Here is a 19,017-nt window from a genome sequence, read left to right on the forward strand (position 1 = left end):
CCTAATTTGCTTACCTTGTGAAATTGAGAAAGTGAACATGCCTGGTGTACAAAAAAGGCTGTGGAATAGTGCTAATGTTTCTCATCAAATCCACCTGGCAAAAAAAATCAACACAAATAATCAAAACGCATGTTACATAACTGTTCATGAACATCTCTTCACCCAAGAATGCTGACAATTGAACAAAACAAAATAGCAATGGGATACAAGAAGTTAACAAGTTCTAGTCTGGAAATAATAAAATTATTTTTTACAAAAAAAATTATTGAACCACCAGAAGTATACTGTATGCTGCATGAAACACAATTACTGTATACATTATTCCTGTCAAACAAATAAATAAAACACAGATAAACTGAGACATAATTAGACATACAGTTGAGCTCAAAAGTTTACTTACACTTTGCAGAATCTGCACTTTACCAAAATAAGTGGGATCATACAAAATGCATGTTATTTTTTTATTTAGTACTGACCTGAACAAGATATTTCACATAATAAATGTTTACATATGTTCCACAAGAGAAAATAATAGTTGAATTTATAAAAATGAACCTGTTCAAAAGTTTACATATGCTTGATTCTTAATACTGTGTTGTTACCCGAATGATCCACAGCTGTTTTTGTTGTTGTTGTTTAGTGATAGTTGTTTATAAGTCCCTCATTTTTCCTGAACAATTAAATTGCCCACTGTTCTTTGGAAAAATCCTTCAGGTCCCACAAATTCTTTGTTTTTTATCATTTTATGCACACATCTTTTCACACTAAGGACAACTGAGGGACTCACGTGCAACTATTACTATTAATAAGGTTCAAACACTCACTGATGCTCCAGAAGGAAACACGATACATTAAGACGTCAGGGGTGTAAACTTTTGAACTAAATGAAAATGTGTACATTTTTCTTTTTTTGCCTAAATGTAATTTTTTTTTTCATTTAATACTGCCCTTCAAAAGCTACAGAAGACACTTACAGGTTTCCCGGAAGACAAATTAAGTGAAATATATCATGATATTCAAATTCAAAAAGTTTTCACCTATCTGGCTCTTAATGCACTGTGTTTCCTTCTGGAGCAACAATAAGGGTCTGTAATAGTTGCATATGAGTAAGAAAAAAGTTCTGTCACTGGGGCGGAACCCTAAGGTAAAAAGGTACATCTTTGTACCTTACCTACCCCTAAACAGTACATATTTGTACCTTAAATAATGCATATTAGTATTTTAAAAGTACATATTTGTACCTTTTCACTTTTGAACTGTACCTTTTTTTCTGAAAGTGCATAATGTTGGAACATTGGAACATAATGTTGTTTCCAACAAAGTCATTGTTGGAAAGGGTTCAAATACACAAAAAAGCTGAAAAACCAAAGAATTTGTGGGACCTGGAGGATTTTTATGAAGAACAGCGGGCAGTTTAACTGTTCAGGACCCATGAACAACGATCATTAAACAAAACAAACAAACAAACAAACAAAAACTGTGGATTATTAAGAATCAAGTGTATCTAAACTTATGAACGGCATCATTTTTATAAATTCAACTTATTTTCTCCTGTGGACTGTAAATGTCTTTTATGTGAAATATCTTATTCAGGTCAGTACCAAATTAAAAATAACATGCATTTTGTAATGATCCCTCTTATTTTGGTAAATAACATTTTGCAAATTCTGCAAGGTGTATGTAAACTTTTGACCTCAACAGTAACTAATTAAAACTAGTGTACAGCATATGAGAACACAACCACATCACATGTGTGCTACACGTTTTTTCGGTTTCTACAAATACAACCGTTCTTCAGACAGAACAGTGGATCCGTTTCAAAAATTAAACCATGACTGCAAAAACATTGCAAACAGACCTCATCTCTCAGTTTCAGAATCACACACACCAAGGAAACATTCCTCAAGTGGATAGTGCGTGGTGCAGTGGAAAGTTATTAGGTCATCTGATGAGGCTGACTTTTCATTACCTTAACGTTTCCTAATGAGGGCCAGCTGGGGCCCCAGTCAGCTTTGATAGAGCCCATGTGTCCTTAAATGCATGTTACAGTCTCTAAAAAAATACATACACACAGGCATAAGGAGACTTAACAATCTCTTTAACAGATCAGCATATGAAGAACAGGATGGCGTAATGTTGGTCTGATGTGCCAGGACGGTGTGTAGAGCACAGCTTCCTGTAGTGCTCAACAATAGGTTCCAGAAGTTTCCAGTTTGGAAAAGACCACCCTCAGAATTGAGATTTCAAAACCTAAACCTCTTTATGCCCCTCCCTCTCTTGAGCCACAACTCCATCAAACGACTAACCACACTGTAACAAGAGCTTTGCTCAAGCTTCAATCCTTTATCAAACACCAAGCACACAAAGTGTGCAAAAAAAAAGTTGTGACATCATTTAATGAGATCATTTCCTGCTCTGTAAATGGCTATATGGGCACACAGATGGCCATACACTGTACTAAGTAATGATAAAAAAGGTGTTGGTAGGACCACATCATAAGTAACACCTCAGCTTGCGTAAACGGTCAGCGGTTTGGTGCGTTGAGACTAATTAAAAATATCTTATTAGAATGACATGATGGAACTTTGCCATTGGCGTTCCACGGAGAGAAATTCAGTCACACAGGTAGGTTGCAATAACATGAGAGTGAGTAAATTATATTAATTAGCAGCTGACAGACTTTCAATTCTGTGCAAACTATCAATTTAATAACTAAATCGTGTTCTACACAATCACATAACAATGTGAACATTATGATTGTTTAATGGAGAGGTTCATTTGTTCTCGTCTCGTTAAAAGGTTGGATAAAAAAAAAGACTGAACGTTCCCTCTATACACACAAATAAACTTTCTTCTCTAAATGAAAGTTTTATAACCCATATCCTGCAGTGAAATTTGCATTCGTTTAGGAGACTGTGCAGATGCATCAAGACCACAAATAGGTAATCATTCACAATCACAGCTGTCAGCCAGAGAAAACAAGGACTGGAAATGCACTTAATGCACACAAGGAAACTCATGCTAATTATGGACAACGCCGATGGGATAATTTTCCAAGCAAGGTTTATTAGATGATTAAACTTGATTGTTGTATCAGTGATCCAATCAAAACAAGATGTTAAATACTTGTTTTATTAAGTAATTGAATCAGTTTATTAAAAAAAAAAAAAAAAAACACGATCAATGAAAAGTTTTCACTGGAGAAATCAATTATATGGATTGAGGACTCCATTTTAGCTGGAAGCTTGGTATGAAGTTAAAAATGTTTTAATGGTTGATTTGCTTATTACAAACATGCAACTTTTTTTACCTAATGGCCTGGATCGGGGGAATTAGGGCTGTCATGATTCCTTGATTAAATTCGATTACTCAATTATAAAAAATCTTCGATTGGATTTTGCCCATTCCAGCAAAATACCAGACGTAGCATGTTCTACGGACGAGAATCCGTTAAAAGCATCATTAGAACATTTTCTAAAGCTACACGAAATATTACAACCATATGAAAATCATAATAAAGCACAGCGCTAAAGTAAATTCACATAAATATATGTGTTGCAGTTTTATTACGTGTAGGTTACAGTTAATGCTGCTCCACACAAACAATCATCATTCACATGTGTAGACCTTCTCAAACTTCATCTCTGCATATGCTATGAGTCTGAGTTGCTTATGATGTTCATCTGGGAACAATGTACGCCACTGTATCAGATTTATAAGGTAAATAATTTATAAATCTATGGCAACACAGGAGAGTATCATTATTTTCTAAATATGCTAACTGTTTATCACGACTTTGAAATAAAAGTTTAAACCCTCACTCTGAGTTTGCATGTTTTTGTCCACATGCTCTTGTGCAAGAAATGACAGTGGCTTCAGCATTTCTTTCATAAAGAAGTGGCCAAATATTAAAGATTAAGTGGTATTTTAAATGAAATGTTGTTTAGTCAATATTAAACAAGGATTCAATCGCGTTGTAAAGTGCCCATTGGCACTCTCTGCCGGCATTTGTTATAATGGATAATGTACATTAGTTCTATTGTATAGCCTATAATACTTTATGTATTTTAACAGTTTGTTCAATATTACTTGCTTTGGTACTTTATTTGAACCAACTGTTATTGCCTCATTGCTATTATATATGTACATGTATACAAGTCACTTTAAAATCTATTGTCCACTTAAGTCAAAAAATTATCTGAAGTCCTCAAATTAATCATCAGAATAATCGACTACTCAATTCAAATCAAATCGATTACTCAATTAGCCATAGTGTGAATTGCTTGTAGATTATTGTGATGTTTTTATCAGCTGTTCAGACTCTCGTTCTGACGCCACCCATTCACTGCAGAGGATACATTTTCAGTGTTCCACAGAAGAGAGTCACACAGGTTTGGAATGACAGAACATTCTAAAAATATACCACACCAAGCTTCACTTTCATTGGCTGTTATCCACTCGCTCTCTATCTGTCTGGACACACACCAGCGTTTACGAGAGTTAGTTTTTCTGATGGCAATGAAACCTGTATGTGTTCTGAGCTTACCACTGTAAACACAAACATTTAATATTAGCTTTGAGTATTTACCGTACATCTAACCAGTTTACCCCCTAAAACCTATGAATAATGTATCACTCACAAAATCATCAAGAAGGTTCCGTAATGTCCAGAGAGAATTATGAGTGTACTCCAAGATATGGATAGATTTCCAGTCAGATTAGTCACTTTTATTTCACTCTCTTACTCAACAAATGTATATGAGTGTTATTTAATTAGCTTATTTATTTTAGCTTTTCATAGGCTGAGTTTAGCAGTGTGGAGGTGTGATGGCTCGACTCGACCCAAACGGGATGACTGAATGTTTTCTTTTCCTCTCCACAAGGGAGGAAAGTGTGTATTTTTCTCCACAATGAGTGCCATTCGGATGTGTTTCATTGCCGCTGGCATTAAGCGAGCATTTCCCTTTGGCAAACACCTTTATTTAATCACATCAGCAAGTTTTCATCATAGTATGCTTTTTATCTTGCTATACAATTTCTCAGAAGTTGCCTCATACACACACACACACACACACACACACACACACACACACACACACACACACACACCTATCCACTGACCTGCTCATGCTTTGTGAGTCTGGTTTTGTTATGGATGTCAGAGGACACCAGGTTAAACTGGTGCTTTTCTGCCAGAATCCTCAGCAGCAGGACGACTGTCCGACTTCCACACTTGCCAACCCTGTTGTAGATCACCTGACTTGGGAATGGCAGTTCCTAGACACACAGACATTTAAATAGATAGTTATTAGGAAGAACAAAACATAAACAAAGAAGAAAAGCAACAATTTTGGCCAGTTCTGACTGACAATTTTATACTGTGTTCAATTACTATTAGTGCTGGATGATATGGAAGAATGTTTCTGCCACTGAATGAAAAAAAAAAGAAAAAGAAAAAAGATTAAATGTTACATATCTCACAATTCTGATTTAAACTCACAATTGTGAGGTAAAAGGTCAGAATTGTGACATAAACTTGTAATTGTATCTTTTTTTTCTCAGAATTGCATAATATAATCTCACAACTGTGAGAAATAAAGTCAGAATTGCAAGATAAAAACTCACAATTCTGACTTTTTTCTTGCAATAGTGAGTTTATATCTCACAATTCTGAATTTTTTCCGAGTTATAGTTTAATTTTAAGGGGGGTAAAAAAGACTGATATGTTCTCAGAATTGCAAACTCGCAGTTCTGAGAAAAAAGTCAGAATTGTGAGTTTATATCATGCAATTATGAGAAAAAAAGTCAGATTTGTGAATTCATATCTTGCAATTCTGACTTTATAACTTCCAATTGCGAGTTTATATCTCACAATTTTGAGAAAAAGACACAACTGCAAGTTAGTATCATAATTCTGAGAAAAAAGTCACAACTGCGAGATGTAGACTGGCAAGAAAGAAAGAAGAAAGAAAATACTCTGAATAAATTCCAAAATAGATATTCCAGATATTTTCAACCAACTGCAAACTTGAGGAAGGTCTGTAATAAGCATGTTTAATATTTCTGAATAATAAGACTTGCTGTGTCTTTACTAAAGTATATTTAAATGAACAGTCCATCAGAAATTAAAATTCCACACATATATACATTTCTTTCTTCTGCTGAACATAAAAGAAGATATTTTATATTAATCAGTTGTTTGTCCCCTTTGACCTCCATTGTATTTTTAACTTACTATGGATAGGGACCAGCCATGAATGTGGTTATCCACATTCTTCAAAATACCTTCTATTATGCTCAGCAGAAGAAAGAAATGCATACAGGTTTAAAACAAATTGAGAGTGAGTAAATGATGACAGTTTTCTTTTTGGAAAAACTTCTTTTTGGAAAAACTCCTTTAAGTAAGTCATTTAATATAGTCAATCACCTTTTCTTCTATAGCACTTCATACAATACAGGTTGTGCCAAAGCACCTTCACAGTGATTAATTAGTAGTAGAATCAATTGTGGAAACTTAACCATGGAGACAGTTCATATTCTGCTGTAAAGCAGTAATAAAAGACAATAAAATCATTATTTATCTCAAGTCAGTTCAGTATTGCTTCAGTTCAGAGAGGGCTGATTTTTCACTTCTTTATGATGGATGGTTGGACTTTATTGGAATTCTATTGGACTACTGAATATTAACACACATTCACTGCCATTATAAAGTTTGGAAGAGCCAGGACATTTTTTTAAAATATAACTCCAACTGTATTCGTCTGAAAGAACATCAGAAAGTCACACACACCTAGAATGGCTTGAGGGTGAGTAAATCATGGGGTAATTTTAATTTTTGGGTTAACCATCCCTTTAAGCATACAGTAATCATGCAATTTTTGCCTGATGCTTATTTCTCCTGAAAGCATACAGGACAGGACCAATCCCACTGGAATAACCTGAGGTTAAGTGTCTCGCTTAACAACACAATAGTGACACTGTAGCTCAGGTGTGGGACTAAACGCCAGTTTCCAGCCCAGATCTTTTTTCACTACTCCACACTACTCTACTAGAATGATTCTTCAAGAGAGAGTCAGAGGAAATTTGTAAATTCCTAGACGAACATTCAGTGTGGAAGGAGGAACGGAATTCCCTGTAGGCCAGCAACCTAGATGAAACTGGGGTTTGGAGAGCTTTGTATCCCTGTGTGTGTGTGTGTGTGTGTGTGTGTGTGTGTGTGTGTGTGAAAAATGCTCCTCAGAGAAAACATTTGTGTCAAAAGCAATTTGTGTTTATGTTTGAATGTGTGAAAAGGTTTGTAACTTAACTACAATAGCCATTCTTGCTTTTATTCAGGTCTGTAAACACTAGCTAAACAAGACCCCCTCATCATTTTTCTTTCTCACTTAGTATCACGCTTCATAGAGTGGAACAGCGCTCTCTCAAAACAACAAATACGGTTCAAGTTCACAGAGAATGCTCTCTTTTTTTTTTTACCTCGCGCACACACACACACACACACACACACACACACACACACACACACACACTAAGAGGCCTTGTGTGAGCCCAGCTGCCTTGCTAATTCTCCCCCATCCCATTTTCCTTCACTCAATCTCCATTTCCCTCCCTCTCTGGACATTTATTCCTTTCTCACTCTTCTTCCCCTTGAGCAATATGAAGATAATCACACTTCTGCATTTCATCTCTCAGCTCATTATTACTCTGAGGAAATGTCCATCTGTACACGCCTTCTTTCTCTTCTGCTGCTAAATAAATGCTTCCTCCAGATTGTTCTGCTTTAGCAGCCATTTATAGATGCATTACATCTACACTATTCAGAATTTTGGGGTCAGTAAGAGTTTTTTTTATACAGCAAGGATGCAATGAATTGATCAAAATGAAAGTAAAGACATTTACACTGTTACAAAAATAAAATAAAATGAATAAAAAAATAAAAGGTGTTCTTCTGAACTTTCTATTCATCAAAACTAATACAGAAAAAGAACATGTGAAACTGAACAGAAGGAGCATGTGAAACTGAAGACTGGAGTAATGGCTGCTGAATGTATTTGATTTTCTATTTAACAGTATGTAATCCCAGTAACGTCCCTGCGCTTGTTTTTCCACAGCTGTGAGATGTAAAAACTAGTTGTTATCGTTGCTGGCTTGGGGTCTTTCAGTAACTGCAGGGGTTTCAGCTACCAAAGACTTTCCCAACCTATACATATCTACACTAAACATTACTACCTAGGAGAATAGTGAAGATTTATACAGACAGGTATATCTTTTTATATTGAACAAAAGTGGTCCTAGTAGAAACTGGATGATTTATACACATGCACACATTGAACTGGACTTTGATTACATTACTTTCACATTCAGGAAGTCATATTTTCCAAATGTTTTACTCTGAGCTGTAAAATTTTATATATACATTTTTATATATACACATGTCAACCACATTCTTGTGCACATCTGTCTCTAGGGCAAGGCATCTTTTAAATTTTGTTAATATCACTTGTGAGGTGATTCTGTATCCCAGTCACATTTTCTTGGTTAAATAAACATTACTTAGCCTATTATAACAAGAATCAATATTATATTTAAAGCCAAGTATGAATGTCATCAAGTTAGTGTTTTTAAGCATTTTACATTTATTCCAAAAAATAATAACTTTTACTTTTTTTTAAATAGTCTTCCCATTAATGGCATTATATTATTCATTCAGATTCACAACGCAGAACGTGCATGAACACAAGAGGTGGGATATATTGCATGAGCCAATCACAGCCAACCATAACCAGCCATATCAAATCATATCGCAATGGAGGATTGCCTTCTCTGAGTGACTTCATTCTCAATGTGGAAAAAGAACTTCATCCCCCATTCATTCTCAATTACCTCCCACCAAACCCACGAACACTTTAGGGGGTCTCAGTGGAGGCGAGAGAGACGGGGACTCTCAATGTAATTTTACCTGCTGGTTTTGCTGTTGGACAATGTTTCTTTGGAAAAACAAGTGATTCATACATTTTTTAATGCTATATTTTGTAATATTGGTATTGTTTTATTTTTGTACTACGAATTTTGTTTCTCATCCTATATTTCGAGGAGATACTGTACCTCCCTTGCCTCCTCAGAGGGAACGCCCCAAGCAAATGAGGCTAAAGCAAACATAGTTTATCTCTTATTAAATCATATCAAGCTTAAACACTATGATTAAATATGGCTCTGTTTGAGTCTCTCAGTCTGGACAGATGCTGATGCACACAGTCTCATCTTTGTCTGTCTTTGTGGCTCAGAGTCAAAAATGAGCTTCAGTCTTACACTGACCAGTGAAAAAACTCTTTTGTCTTCTCATATTAGCTATCAGTATAATATCTGCACCCTTGCAATTCTGTCAGAAAATGCAACACTTCTCTCAGAAAATTGTTCCAATTGCAAATGTTTTGGTATTCACTTGCTTATTGTTATTGTTTGCACTGCAACAACACAAAAAACAGAGAAGAAAAGTCAAACTTGATCACATTTCACACAGAACTCAAAAATGGACTGGACAAAATTATTGGCATCTTGTCAAAATTGTAAGAAATAATTGCTTTTCAAGCATGTGATGCTCCTGTAATTTGTAATTTGTATGTGGCAAGTAACAGGTGTGGGCAATATAATAATCACACTTACAACCAGTTAAAATGGAGAAAAATTGACTCAACCTCTGTGTTGTGTGTCACACTGAGCATGGAGCAAAGAAAGAAGAGTTGTCTGTGGATTTGAGAGAAAAAAAAAAATTGTGGAAAAACATGGATAATCTCAAGCTTACAAGTCCATCTCCAGAGATCTTAATGTTCCTGTGTCTATTGTGTGCAATATCATCAAGAGGTTTACAGCCCATGGCACTGTAGCTAACCTCCCTGGACGTGGATGGAAGAGCAAAATTAATGAAAAATTACAACGAAGGATTGTTCGAATGGTGGATAAAGAACCTCAGTTAACTTCCAAACTAATTTAAGCTGATCTGCAGACACAGGGTACAACAGTGTCAGCTCGCACTATCCGTAGCTATCTGAATGAAAAGAGAAGCTATGGTAGGAGACCCAAGAGGATACAAAAGCATAAAAAACCAAAACTGAAGTTTGCCAAAACTTATGTGACAAAACCACAATCCTTCTGGGGGAAAATACTGTGGACAGATGAGACAAAATTAGAGCTTTTTGGTAAAGGACATCATGGCAATGTTTACAGAAAAAGAAATGAGGCCTTCAAAGAAAAAACAGTCCCTACAGTCAAACATGGTGAAGGTTCAAAGATGTTTTGGGGTTCATTGCTGCTTCTGGCATTGGATGCCTTGACAATGTGAACAGTACAATGTAGAGGCCAGTGTCAGAAAGCTGTGTCTCCACAAGAGGTCATGGGCCTTCCAGCAGGACAATGACCCGAAACACACTTCAAAAAGCACTCAAAAATCGTTACAAACAAAGAGCTTGAGAGTTCTGAAATGGCCAGCAATGAGTCCAGATCTGAATCCCATAGAACACTTGTGGAGAGATCTCAAAACAGCAGTTGGGAGAAGGCACCCTTCAAATCTGAATGACCTGGAGCAGTTTACAAAAGAAGAGTGGTCCAAAATTTCAGTAGAGAGGTGTAAGAAACTCAGTCATGGTTACAGGAAGCAACTGATTTCGGTTATTTTTTTCCAAAGGGGGAGCTACCAAATAATAAGTTAAGGGTGCCAATAATTTTGTCCAGTGCAGTTTTTTGGGTTCTGTGTGTAATTGTATCAGATTTTACTTTTCTTCCCTGTTTTTTTGCGCTGTTCCAATGCAAAAAAAAAAAAAAAAAAAAAAAAAAAATCAACATGTAAGTACCAAAACATTTGCAACTGCATTTTCTGAGAGAAGGGCTGTATTTTCTGACAGAATTGCAAGGGAGCCGATATTTTTGGCCATGACTGTATGTGTATATATATATATATGTTTTTATTATCAAGTAACTATGAAAATAAAATATATGCCATCATTTAACATTTCTTTATACAACAGTTCCTATGAATTAACATACTACAAAACTTTCCCTTTGACATTGGTAAACCCTATGAAAAAGAATTTGTTTTAACAAACCAGATGGTGTATTTACAGTGCCGCTCTCTTGAGGCAGGATATTACATAAACTGTAAATAAAGATTTATTTTAGAGTGGCACAGAGGTCTCTTGGGTGTATATTCAAAACAGAAAATATCAGAACCTCCCTTTAGTTAGAAACAAAAAAACGCTGTTTGTACAGTTTACATTTGCACAGAGCTATCACTAAAATTCACAAGATTATTTTTTATGGGTGGACTCCCCTCTCCTGCTCTCTTCGGGACTATTCTGTCATATGCGAGTGCACAATACAGATCTCAATGCTGTCAATGAATCATTCCAGCATTCCAGAGTCTCTGAATCATTTGAACACATTTCATAAAAGGACAAAAAAAACAAAGAGATGGAAAATAGCTCTGGAAAGTAGCGCAAAGAAATGAGATTAGATTAGAGTTATTTTTAACCACAAAACACTGATTAGAACACTGATTACAATAATAGTTCTAAATCATTTCAAATCTACAGGGAATTTAAATCATGTGAATTTGGTTTCGCACATGTAACAAGTGCTTTAAGACTCTCGTCTTAAAACAAATGTGTCCTCTTACACATATAATGACTCGTTTTTCAACAAGTCTCTATAAAACCATAGACAGACCACAGTGATGGCTTCAACCCTACTATTATGAAACAGTTTCATCGTTCATCCTCTGAGTAAACTCAGCTGAAACTTTCACTGGGTTTAACCTCTTTTGCAGAGTGCGTGTAATGACACTCCTCTTAAATCAAGCTGGTTCTTTTCACTCATTCTGTTTCACTCTCATTCTAATCTGTTTATCAGCAAACAGAGCTGCCGCCCCTCCGTAGGAAGTGCTGATAAGATGAGCTGTCATGAGCGTGTTGAGTTAACTCTTTGTTGACCATGACAATTTTAAACATAAAAAACCTAAAATACATTTGAAGTCAAAAGTTTACATACACCTTGCAGAATCTGCTAATTTAATTATTTTACCAAAATAAGAGGATCATACAAAATGCATGTTATTTTTTATTTAGTACTGACCTGAATAAGATATTTCACATAAAAGATGTTTACATATAGTCCACAAGAGAAAATACTAGTTGAATTTATAGAAATTACCCTGTTCAAAAGTGTACATACACTTGATTCTTAATACTGTGTTGTTACCTGAATAATCCATAGATGTGTTTTTTAACCCTTTCTAGCAATGTCTATATGATTTTGAGATCCATCTTTTCACAATGAGGGCAACTGAGGGACTTACATGCAACTATTACAGAAGGTTCAAACACTCACTGACGCTCCAGAAGGAAAAACGATGCATTAAGAGCAGGAAGGTGAAAACTTATGAACAGAATGCTGATGTGTACATTTTTCTTATTTTCCCTAAATACAATTTTTTTTTTGTTAAATTTAGTACTGCCCTTCAGAAGCTATAGAAGATACTTACATGTTTCCCAGAAGGCAACATAAGGTAAATTTACGCTGATCTTCAAATTAAAAAAGTTTTACTGCACCGTGTTTCCTTCTGAAGCATCAGTGAGTGTTTGAATGTTCTGTAATAGTTGCATATGAGTCATATACATAAAATAAAAGAAATATTTAGCAAAAATAGCATGTTTTTACCAGGCAGTGATGTAAACTAAAGTCTACTTGCTACTAATAAAACTCCCACAATATGTACCACTCAAACTTCCTCTTTCATTAGCAAACACATCAACACAGGAAATAAAACTGCATTCCTCAAACCATTTCACAAGACTGTTAAAAGTGAATGTGTGACTGTGTGTGTGTGTGTGTGTGAGACCTTACATTCACTATCAAATCTGAGGAAATGAGACTACAGTGAACACTGAATCTTGAAATGATTTCCTCTAGTGTGAGAAGGCCAAAATAACAGGACAATAGCAGACAGGGATGTTTTGTGCAGTACATTATGAATTGAAGAAAAACAAGAGAGAGGAAAAATTGTTCGATATTGCAAAAAACAACTTACCCTCGGTGTAGGAGGCCCGTGGTCGTCAACAAAAGTGGATTCTCCTGTAAAGAAAATTGAGTGTCAGAGTGAGCTGCTTATTTAAAACATCTGTTATTTAGTAAATCATAAGCTTAGAGTGCAATGTAGGCAAAACAAAATGTTTTAGTGCGTTCAGTGAAAAATCGCATTTTGAAATAGAGCAGATTTAGCATCTGAGATGTATCAGCATTGAAAATCAGCATGGGAGCCAGATGACATCCACTACGAGGAAATGGTTTGTGTGTTTCTGTGGGTGTTTCGAGAGAAAAACTGTGTCTTAATGCAGCGCCTTCTGTGGTACAGTAGTGGCTAAAAAGGAGGAGACATTCTTTCATCTCAAACAAGGGTCTTCTTTTTAACCTCCACTCCAGATGGCAGGCTGGATTCAGCACTGTTCTTCTTGTGTTAAAGGGACAGTTCACCCAGAAACTAAAATTCTGTGATCATTTACTCACCCTCAAATTAGTATGGGTTTTTTTCTTCTGTTGAACATAAAAGAAGCTATTTTGAAGAATGTCAGCGACCAAACATTTGTTGGTCCCCACTGACTTCCACAGTATGAAAAAAGAAAATAAATTAGGGCTGTCAAATGATTAATCGCGATTAATCGCATACAAAATAAAAAGTCTGCCTAATATATGTGTGTGTACTGTGTGTAATTACTATTTATATATAAATACACAAATTAATGTATATATTTAAGAGAAATATGTTATTTATGTACAAAATATTTTATTTATATATAAATTATATAAAAATATAATAAATAAATACATACTTGTAAATATATACATTAATGTGTTTGTATTTATATGTACATGATAATCACACATAGTACACACACATATATCAGGCAAACTCAAACTTTTATTTTGTACGCGATTAAACGCGATTAATCGTCAATGGGGTACCAAAAACTGTTTAGTTATTAACAGTCTTCAAAACATCTTTTATGTTCAGCAGAAGAAAGAAAATCCTACAGGTTTGGAACAAATTAAGGGTGAGTAAATGATGACAGAATTTTCACTTTTGGGTGAACTATCCACTTAAAGGAAAAGTTCATCCAAGTCATAATAATTTGTCATTTATTCACCATCATGTCTTTTCTCAAAACCTGTATGACTCACTTTCTTTGGACCACAAAATCAAATATTTATAGCAGAACATGAAAGCTGCTCTGTTCCATGGAATGAAAGTGAACAGTGACCACAGCTATCAAGCTAGATTTTGTAGTGAATTATAAACGACATTTTGGTCATGCGGCTTTCGAAATCTTTAAAGAACAGTGTATAAGTCATATGGACTTGTCTTGGCTTTTATGGTGTTTTTTCACCTCTTTGGAGCTGGTCTCCATTCACTTTCATTGTGTAGAATAGCAGCTCAGACAGCTAAATATTTCCATTCATGTTTCTTGCAAGCAAGAACAGTCATACAGGTTTGGAATAATATGAGGGTGAGTAACTTATGACAGTATTTTCATTTGCACATTAAGGTACACTGCTCCTTTAATGTTATCTGTTGTGCACTGGCTGTGTCTGTCTGCTGAATAAATAACTCATCCAGCAACACAGAGCTGCTATACTTCTCAGTCTATCTTCAACTTTCTCAGTATGAGTGAGTAAAAGAATCAGATATGCATAGACAAAGATCGATGCGTTCTCATCCCCCAGGCAAAGAAGTCATAAGTCATGAATAGGTTTAGCACAGATAAATCACAATCAATTGGAAGGTGACATGCAGAGCACAAACTACCGTACAAAATACTGTTCCGGACTGATGGTGTCAGCAATGTAACATCTTTCAATTTGTGGCACACTATTTGCATTGTAAAAATGCCCTCCTGAGGTATAATTCTCATAAGTTTGCAGTTGGTAAGAGTTTTAAAATGTTGCTATAGCTCAACAAGGCTGCATTTATTTGATCAAAAATGCAGTAAAATATTGTGAAATACTGTTACAACCTAAAATAACAGTTTTAATGTATTTTATTATATTTTAAAATGAAATTTATTCCTGTCATGCCAAATCTGAGTTTATCATCATTACTCCAGTCCTTAGTGTCACATGATCCTTCAGAAATCATTCTATTATGTTGACTTGGTGCTCAAGAAACACTTCTTCATATTATAATTATTGTTAAAAACTGTGCTGCTGTTATATTTTGCAAAAACCATAATACATTTTTTCAGGATTCTTTGATTATTAATTGAAATAGAAGTTTTGTAATGTTACAAGATGTCTTGTTTGATGCCAAAACCTTGACCCCCCCCCCCAAATTGAGGTCAAGGGGATCTAAAAGAGATCTCATATCACATATTTCAGTTTCTCTGTAATGCATCATACAACTTCATGTTCCTTTTTTAGTGGCAGCTGTCAGCACTGAAACCTTGTTAATGGGACCATATGGCTTCTAAACATGCACACTATGTGTACACTATACTCAGGACTCATTTGCTGCTGAGTGACACACAAGACATGAAGAATTTGATTCAGTTCAGTTATTCACAGTGTATTTTTTACAAATCCAGAACATCACCAGCAATTTATCAAAAGATATGAAATGCAGAAAAGAAGATTATTACATTTTTTTATGTATTATAAAGAGTTATTATGGTAATTGCCTTTCAAATAGTTTGAAGTAAAATAAAAAAATAAAAAATAAACATTTATCCATCGCAAAAAAAACAATGCGACTTGTTTAGGTGACTGACATTGCATCTCTTTAGTTTGCTTTGCATAAAATAAAATGATTTACAGCAAACAAACAGTTTTATAGACTAAATAAAACATACACAAACCTATTTACCAAAGAAATACAAGTTGGCGGCACAAATTATCCACTGTGCAGAACCACTGCGTTTTAATCACGATCCAAACTAACAAGCTGCATATACAGTAGCATGATCAGATTTTTATGTAAATTAGATTGTAATTAGATTGTACATTTAAAAATTTGAAGCAAAAAGCAAATGGTCTGACCTTAGCTTTGTGAAATTATGCTACATAAAACATCTCAACAAAACAAAAACAGCATATGGACAGAAATAGAACACAAATCCACTCTCTGACAGCAGGTGGCGCTTATGGAACAGCAGTGATACAGCATTTCCTCGGTTACCGCTATACACAAAGCAGTGCAGCGCTTTTAAATACTACATTCATATGCATTATACAGAGGTAAGATGAGAAGAAAATACCATCTAAACTTTTCTGAAGAGACTCAGTTCCCCTCAGAAATACATATAAACTAGGGCTGCACAATAAATTGCATGCGATTGTCAGGTGCCTTTAGTCAGTAACACCAGTACTTTGATTAGTAGTAAGTCTCCATCATGTGCATTCTGCTGGAGCGGCAACTGACAAGGAGAAAACAAAAGAAAAAAATAAAAAAAAAAATAAAAATCGCGCTCATAATCAAATGCGATTAATCTGCGATTATGGCGCGATTTTGCGTAGCTTGTCAGTGATTGACGGCTCTGTGTATTAATGGCTGCTCCAGCTGAACGCACGTGATGGAAAAACTACCAGCTTTACTGACTAAATGCGACTGACAACCCTATGCGATTTATCGTGCAGCCCTAATATAAACCCTACACCCCCAGTTCAATATTTTGGATTTTCTTCCTGTATTTCGCATATCGTGACCAGTGAGCATGATTTGCCTGCTACAGTCTTTTTTCCTCTTTACGTTTTTCTTCAGCATCTCTGGCTTCTGTTAGTAGCCATTGACAGCTGGTTTATTTGCCCATTTAAAGAATTAACTGTTTGTTATTAGTAGTTCTAAAAGTTTTCCAACCATTAGTCAGAAGTGTATTCAGTTAACAGGGATCTTCTCTCATCTAACAACACTTTGTACATTGCATAGGCACTTGTTTTTTTAAAAATTCATACCATTTAAACCAGTAAATCCCCAGCACTATATACAAAATGTAAAGATGAAAATGTTTTTCAGCATTTTAATGTAAAACAGATTATTCTGCAGAAGTCCATTCTATACTGCTGTTGAAATTGCTCATGTAAGCCTTAGAATGACCTTGTCCTAAAATGTACTTGTCACTGCTATCAGGATTACGCAGTTTGTGGGGGGCTTGCTCAATTATCCACTGAAAGCCCCAGTGCCCTGCTTACCCCCCACAACGGCACCCTCTGTCCAGGCTTTGGTCTGCATCTTACTTCATCTGATACTGGACCTTCATAACCCCTCAGAGCCAATTAGCACCTCCACTAACTACCCGTCCCAGCTACAGTCGTCTAGGGGTCAGATTCCCAGACTCCATTAGAGTCATTCAGGTCGCCAGGCTTGGAAATAATTGGAGACCAAAGCAGTAGAAATGCAAAATGTAAACAGAGGACTTCTGCAATGATTAGAGTGGGCCAGCTGGATTATACAGACAGTGGGTTAAGACTGGAAAGAAATCAAACAGTGGTGCATTTCTGTCAAATTTGTTCATGGGTTGTTTAGAAGCCGATTCAAAGTTTGCTTTGGTTATGAAAGGACCATTAATAACCTATAATTAAGACACAAAAAGTCATAATGACATTGATGGAAAAAGCCACTAACATACTCACAAACACTAAAGCAGAAACATTCAAAAATAAAATCAATCGTTAACGTAAAAGTAGCCTTTTTTGGCTCTCATAAAGCAAAACATTCTCTAAAACGGAATTTTCTCAACACATCTGGCTTGGCTCAGGAATGCTGTTGTTTGTGTCGGAATTCCATAAACGTATGCTTTCGGCATGTGATGTTTAATTTGAGTTATGAAATTGGTGACTCTGTAAAGTATGGTTTAGAGATGAGGAGAGCCACAAATACTCCAGAGACGAAGCCGGAAGCCGCACAGGGTCGACGTCTCGTTTGTGAGGTACTGTGAAACACAAAAGCCGCTGGCTATTTTCATGCAGTCTCATTTTCAGATCACATCCTGTAATAATCTGTGACCGCAGGTAGAACATTCTTGAGACAATTAAGCACTGAAGGACATTCTGAACATCTGACTCTGGATTCGATTTGATTTTAGGGAACAAGCAAGCCAACCAACCAAAGCAAACAATGTCAGTGTGAACCTGTTGTCGACTGACGGCCCTCAATGAAATAAATGTATAAAATATATGTGTAATACATATTTTCTTTACTCAAATGTGCATGCAGCAAGATTTCTCATAATCATATTGTCATACTAATGGATTGCCCTCACAACGGCATGGAAATTGGGAAAAATTATTACATTTTTATTATATAAAGTGCTCTGATGTTTATATTAAAATACTGAAAAATGAAAAAAAAAAAGAAAAAAAAACATTTTGCCGTGAATACCTTTAAAATAGTGATTCTGTCTACATCACGGAAATCATAGGGTCATTGTCAATGGTTTAATCATAATTTTATGAAGATACGAGAACACTTTTTGTGCTCAAGGGTCAGAAAGCTCTAGGATTTCATCAAATATTTTAATTTGTGTTCCAAAGATGAACAACAACGGTCTTACAGGTTTGGAAAGACATAAGGGTGAGTAACTTGAAATTGAATGGAATTAAAGGAGAAGTCCACTTCCAAAACAAAGATTCATATATAATGTACTCACCCCCTTGTCATCCAAGATGTTCATGTCTTTCTTTCTTCAGTCGTAAAGAAATTGTGTTTTTTGAGGAAAACATTTCAGCGTTTTTCTCCATATACTGGACCTCTATGGTGCCCCGAGTTTGAACTTCCAAAAAGCAGTTTAAATGCAGCTTCAAACGATTCCATATGCGGTTGAAAAACTCCCATGTTCCCATGTCCCACTCTCATGTTCTCCCTCAACTTCAAAATTGTCCTATATCGCTGTTTTACCTTTTTTGTTGAGGGTGTTTGATCTTCTTTGCATGTGCACTTTGCAAAGATGGGGTCGGTACTTCTGCAGTTATGTAGGATGATTT

At 35.6% G+C, this 19,017-nt stretch overlaps 1 protein-coding gene across 1 annotated transcript in view; it reads right to left on the reverse strand.

Annotated features, from left to right (window-relative positions):
* Positions 1-19,017, reverse strand: part of usta (uronyl 2-sulfotransferase a) — a 66,404-nt gene that overhangs the window by 11,446 nt on the left and 35,941 nt on the right. Inside the window, exons 2-4 of the mRNA XM_051139453.1 lie at positions 13,079-13,122; positions 5,122-5,277; positions 15-94 (exon numbers count right to left, since the gene is read on the reverse strand). Of these exons, the coding sequence (XP_050995410.1) occupies positions 15-94; positions 5,122-5,277; positions 13,079-13,122 (280 nt within the window). The remainder of the gene's footprint in view (positions 1-14; positions 95-5,121; positions 5,278-13,078; positions 13,123-19,017) is intronic.

Source organism: Labeo rohita, chromosome 20, assembly GCF_022985175.1.
Source record: "Labeo rohita strain BAU-BD-2019 chromosome 20, IGBB_LRoh.1.0, whole genome shotgun sequence".
NCBI lineage: Eukaryota > Metazoa > Chordata > Actinopteri > Cypriniformes > Cyprinidae > Labeo > Labeo rohita.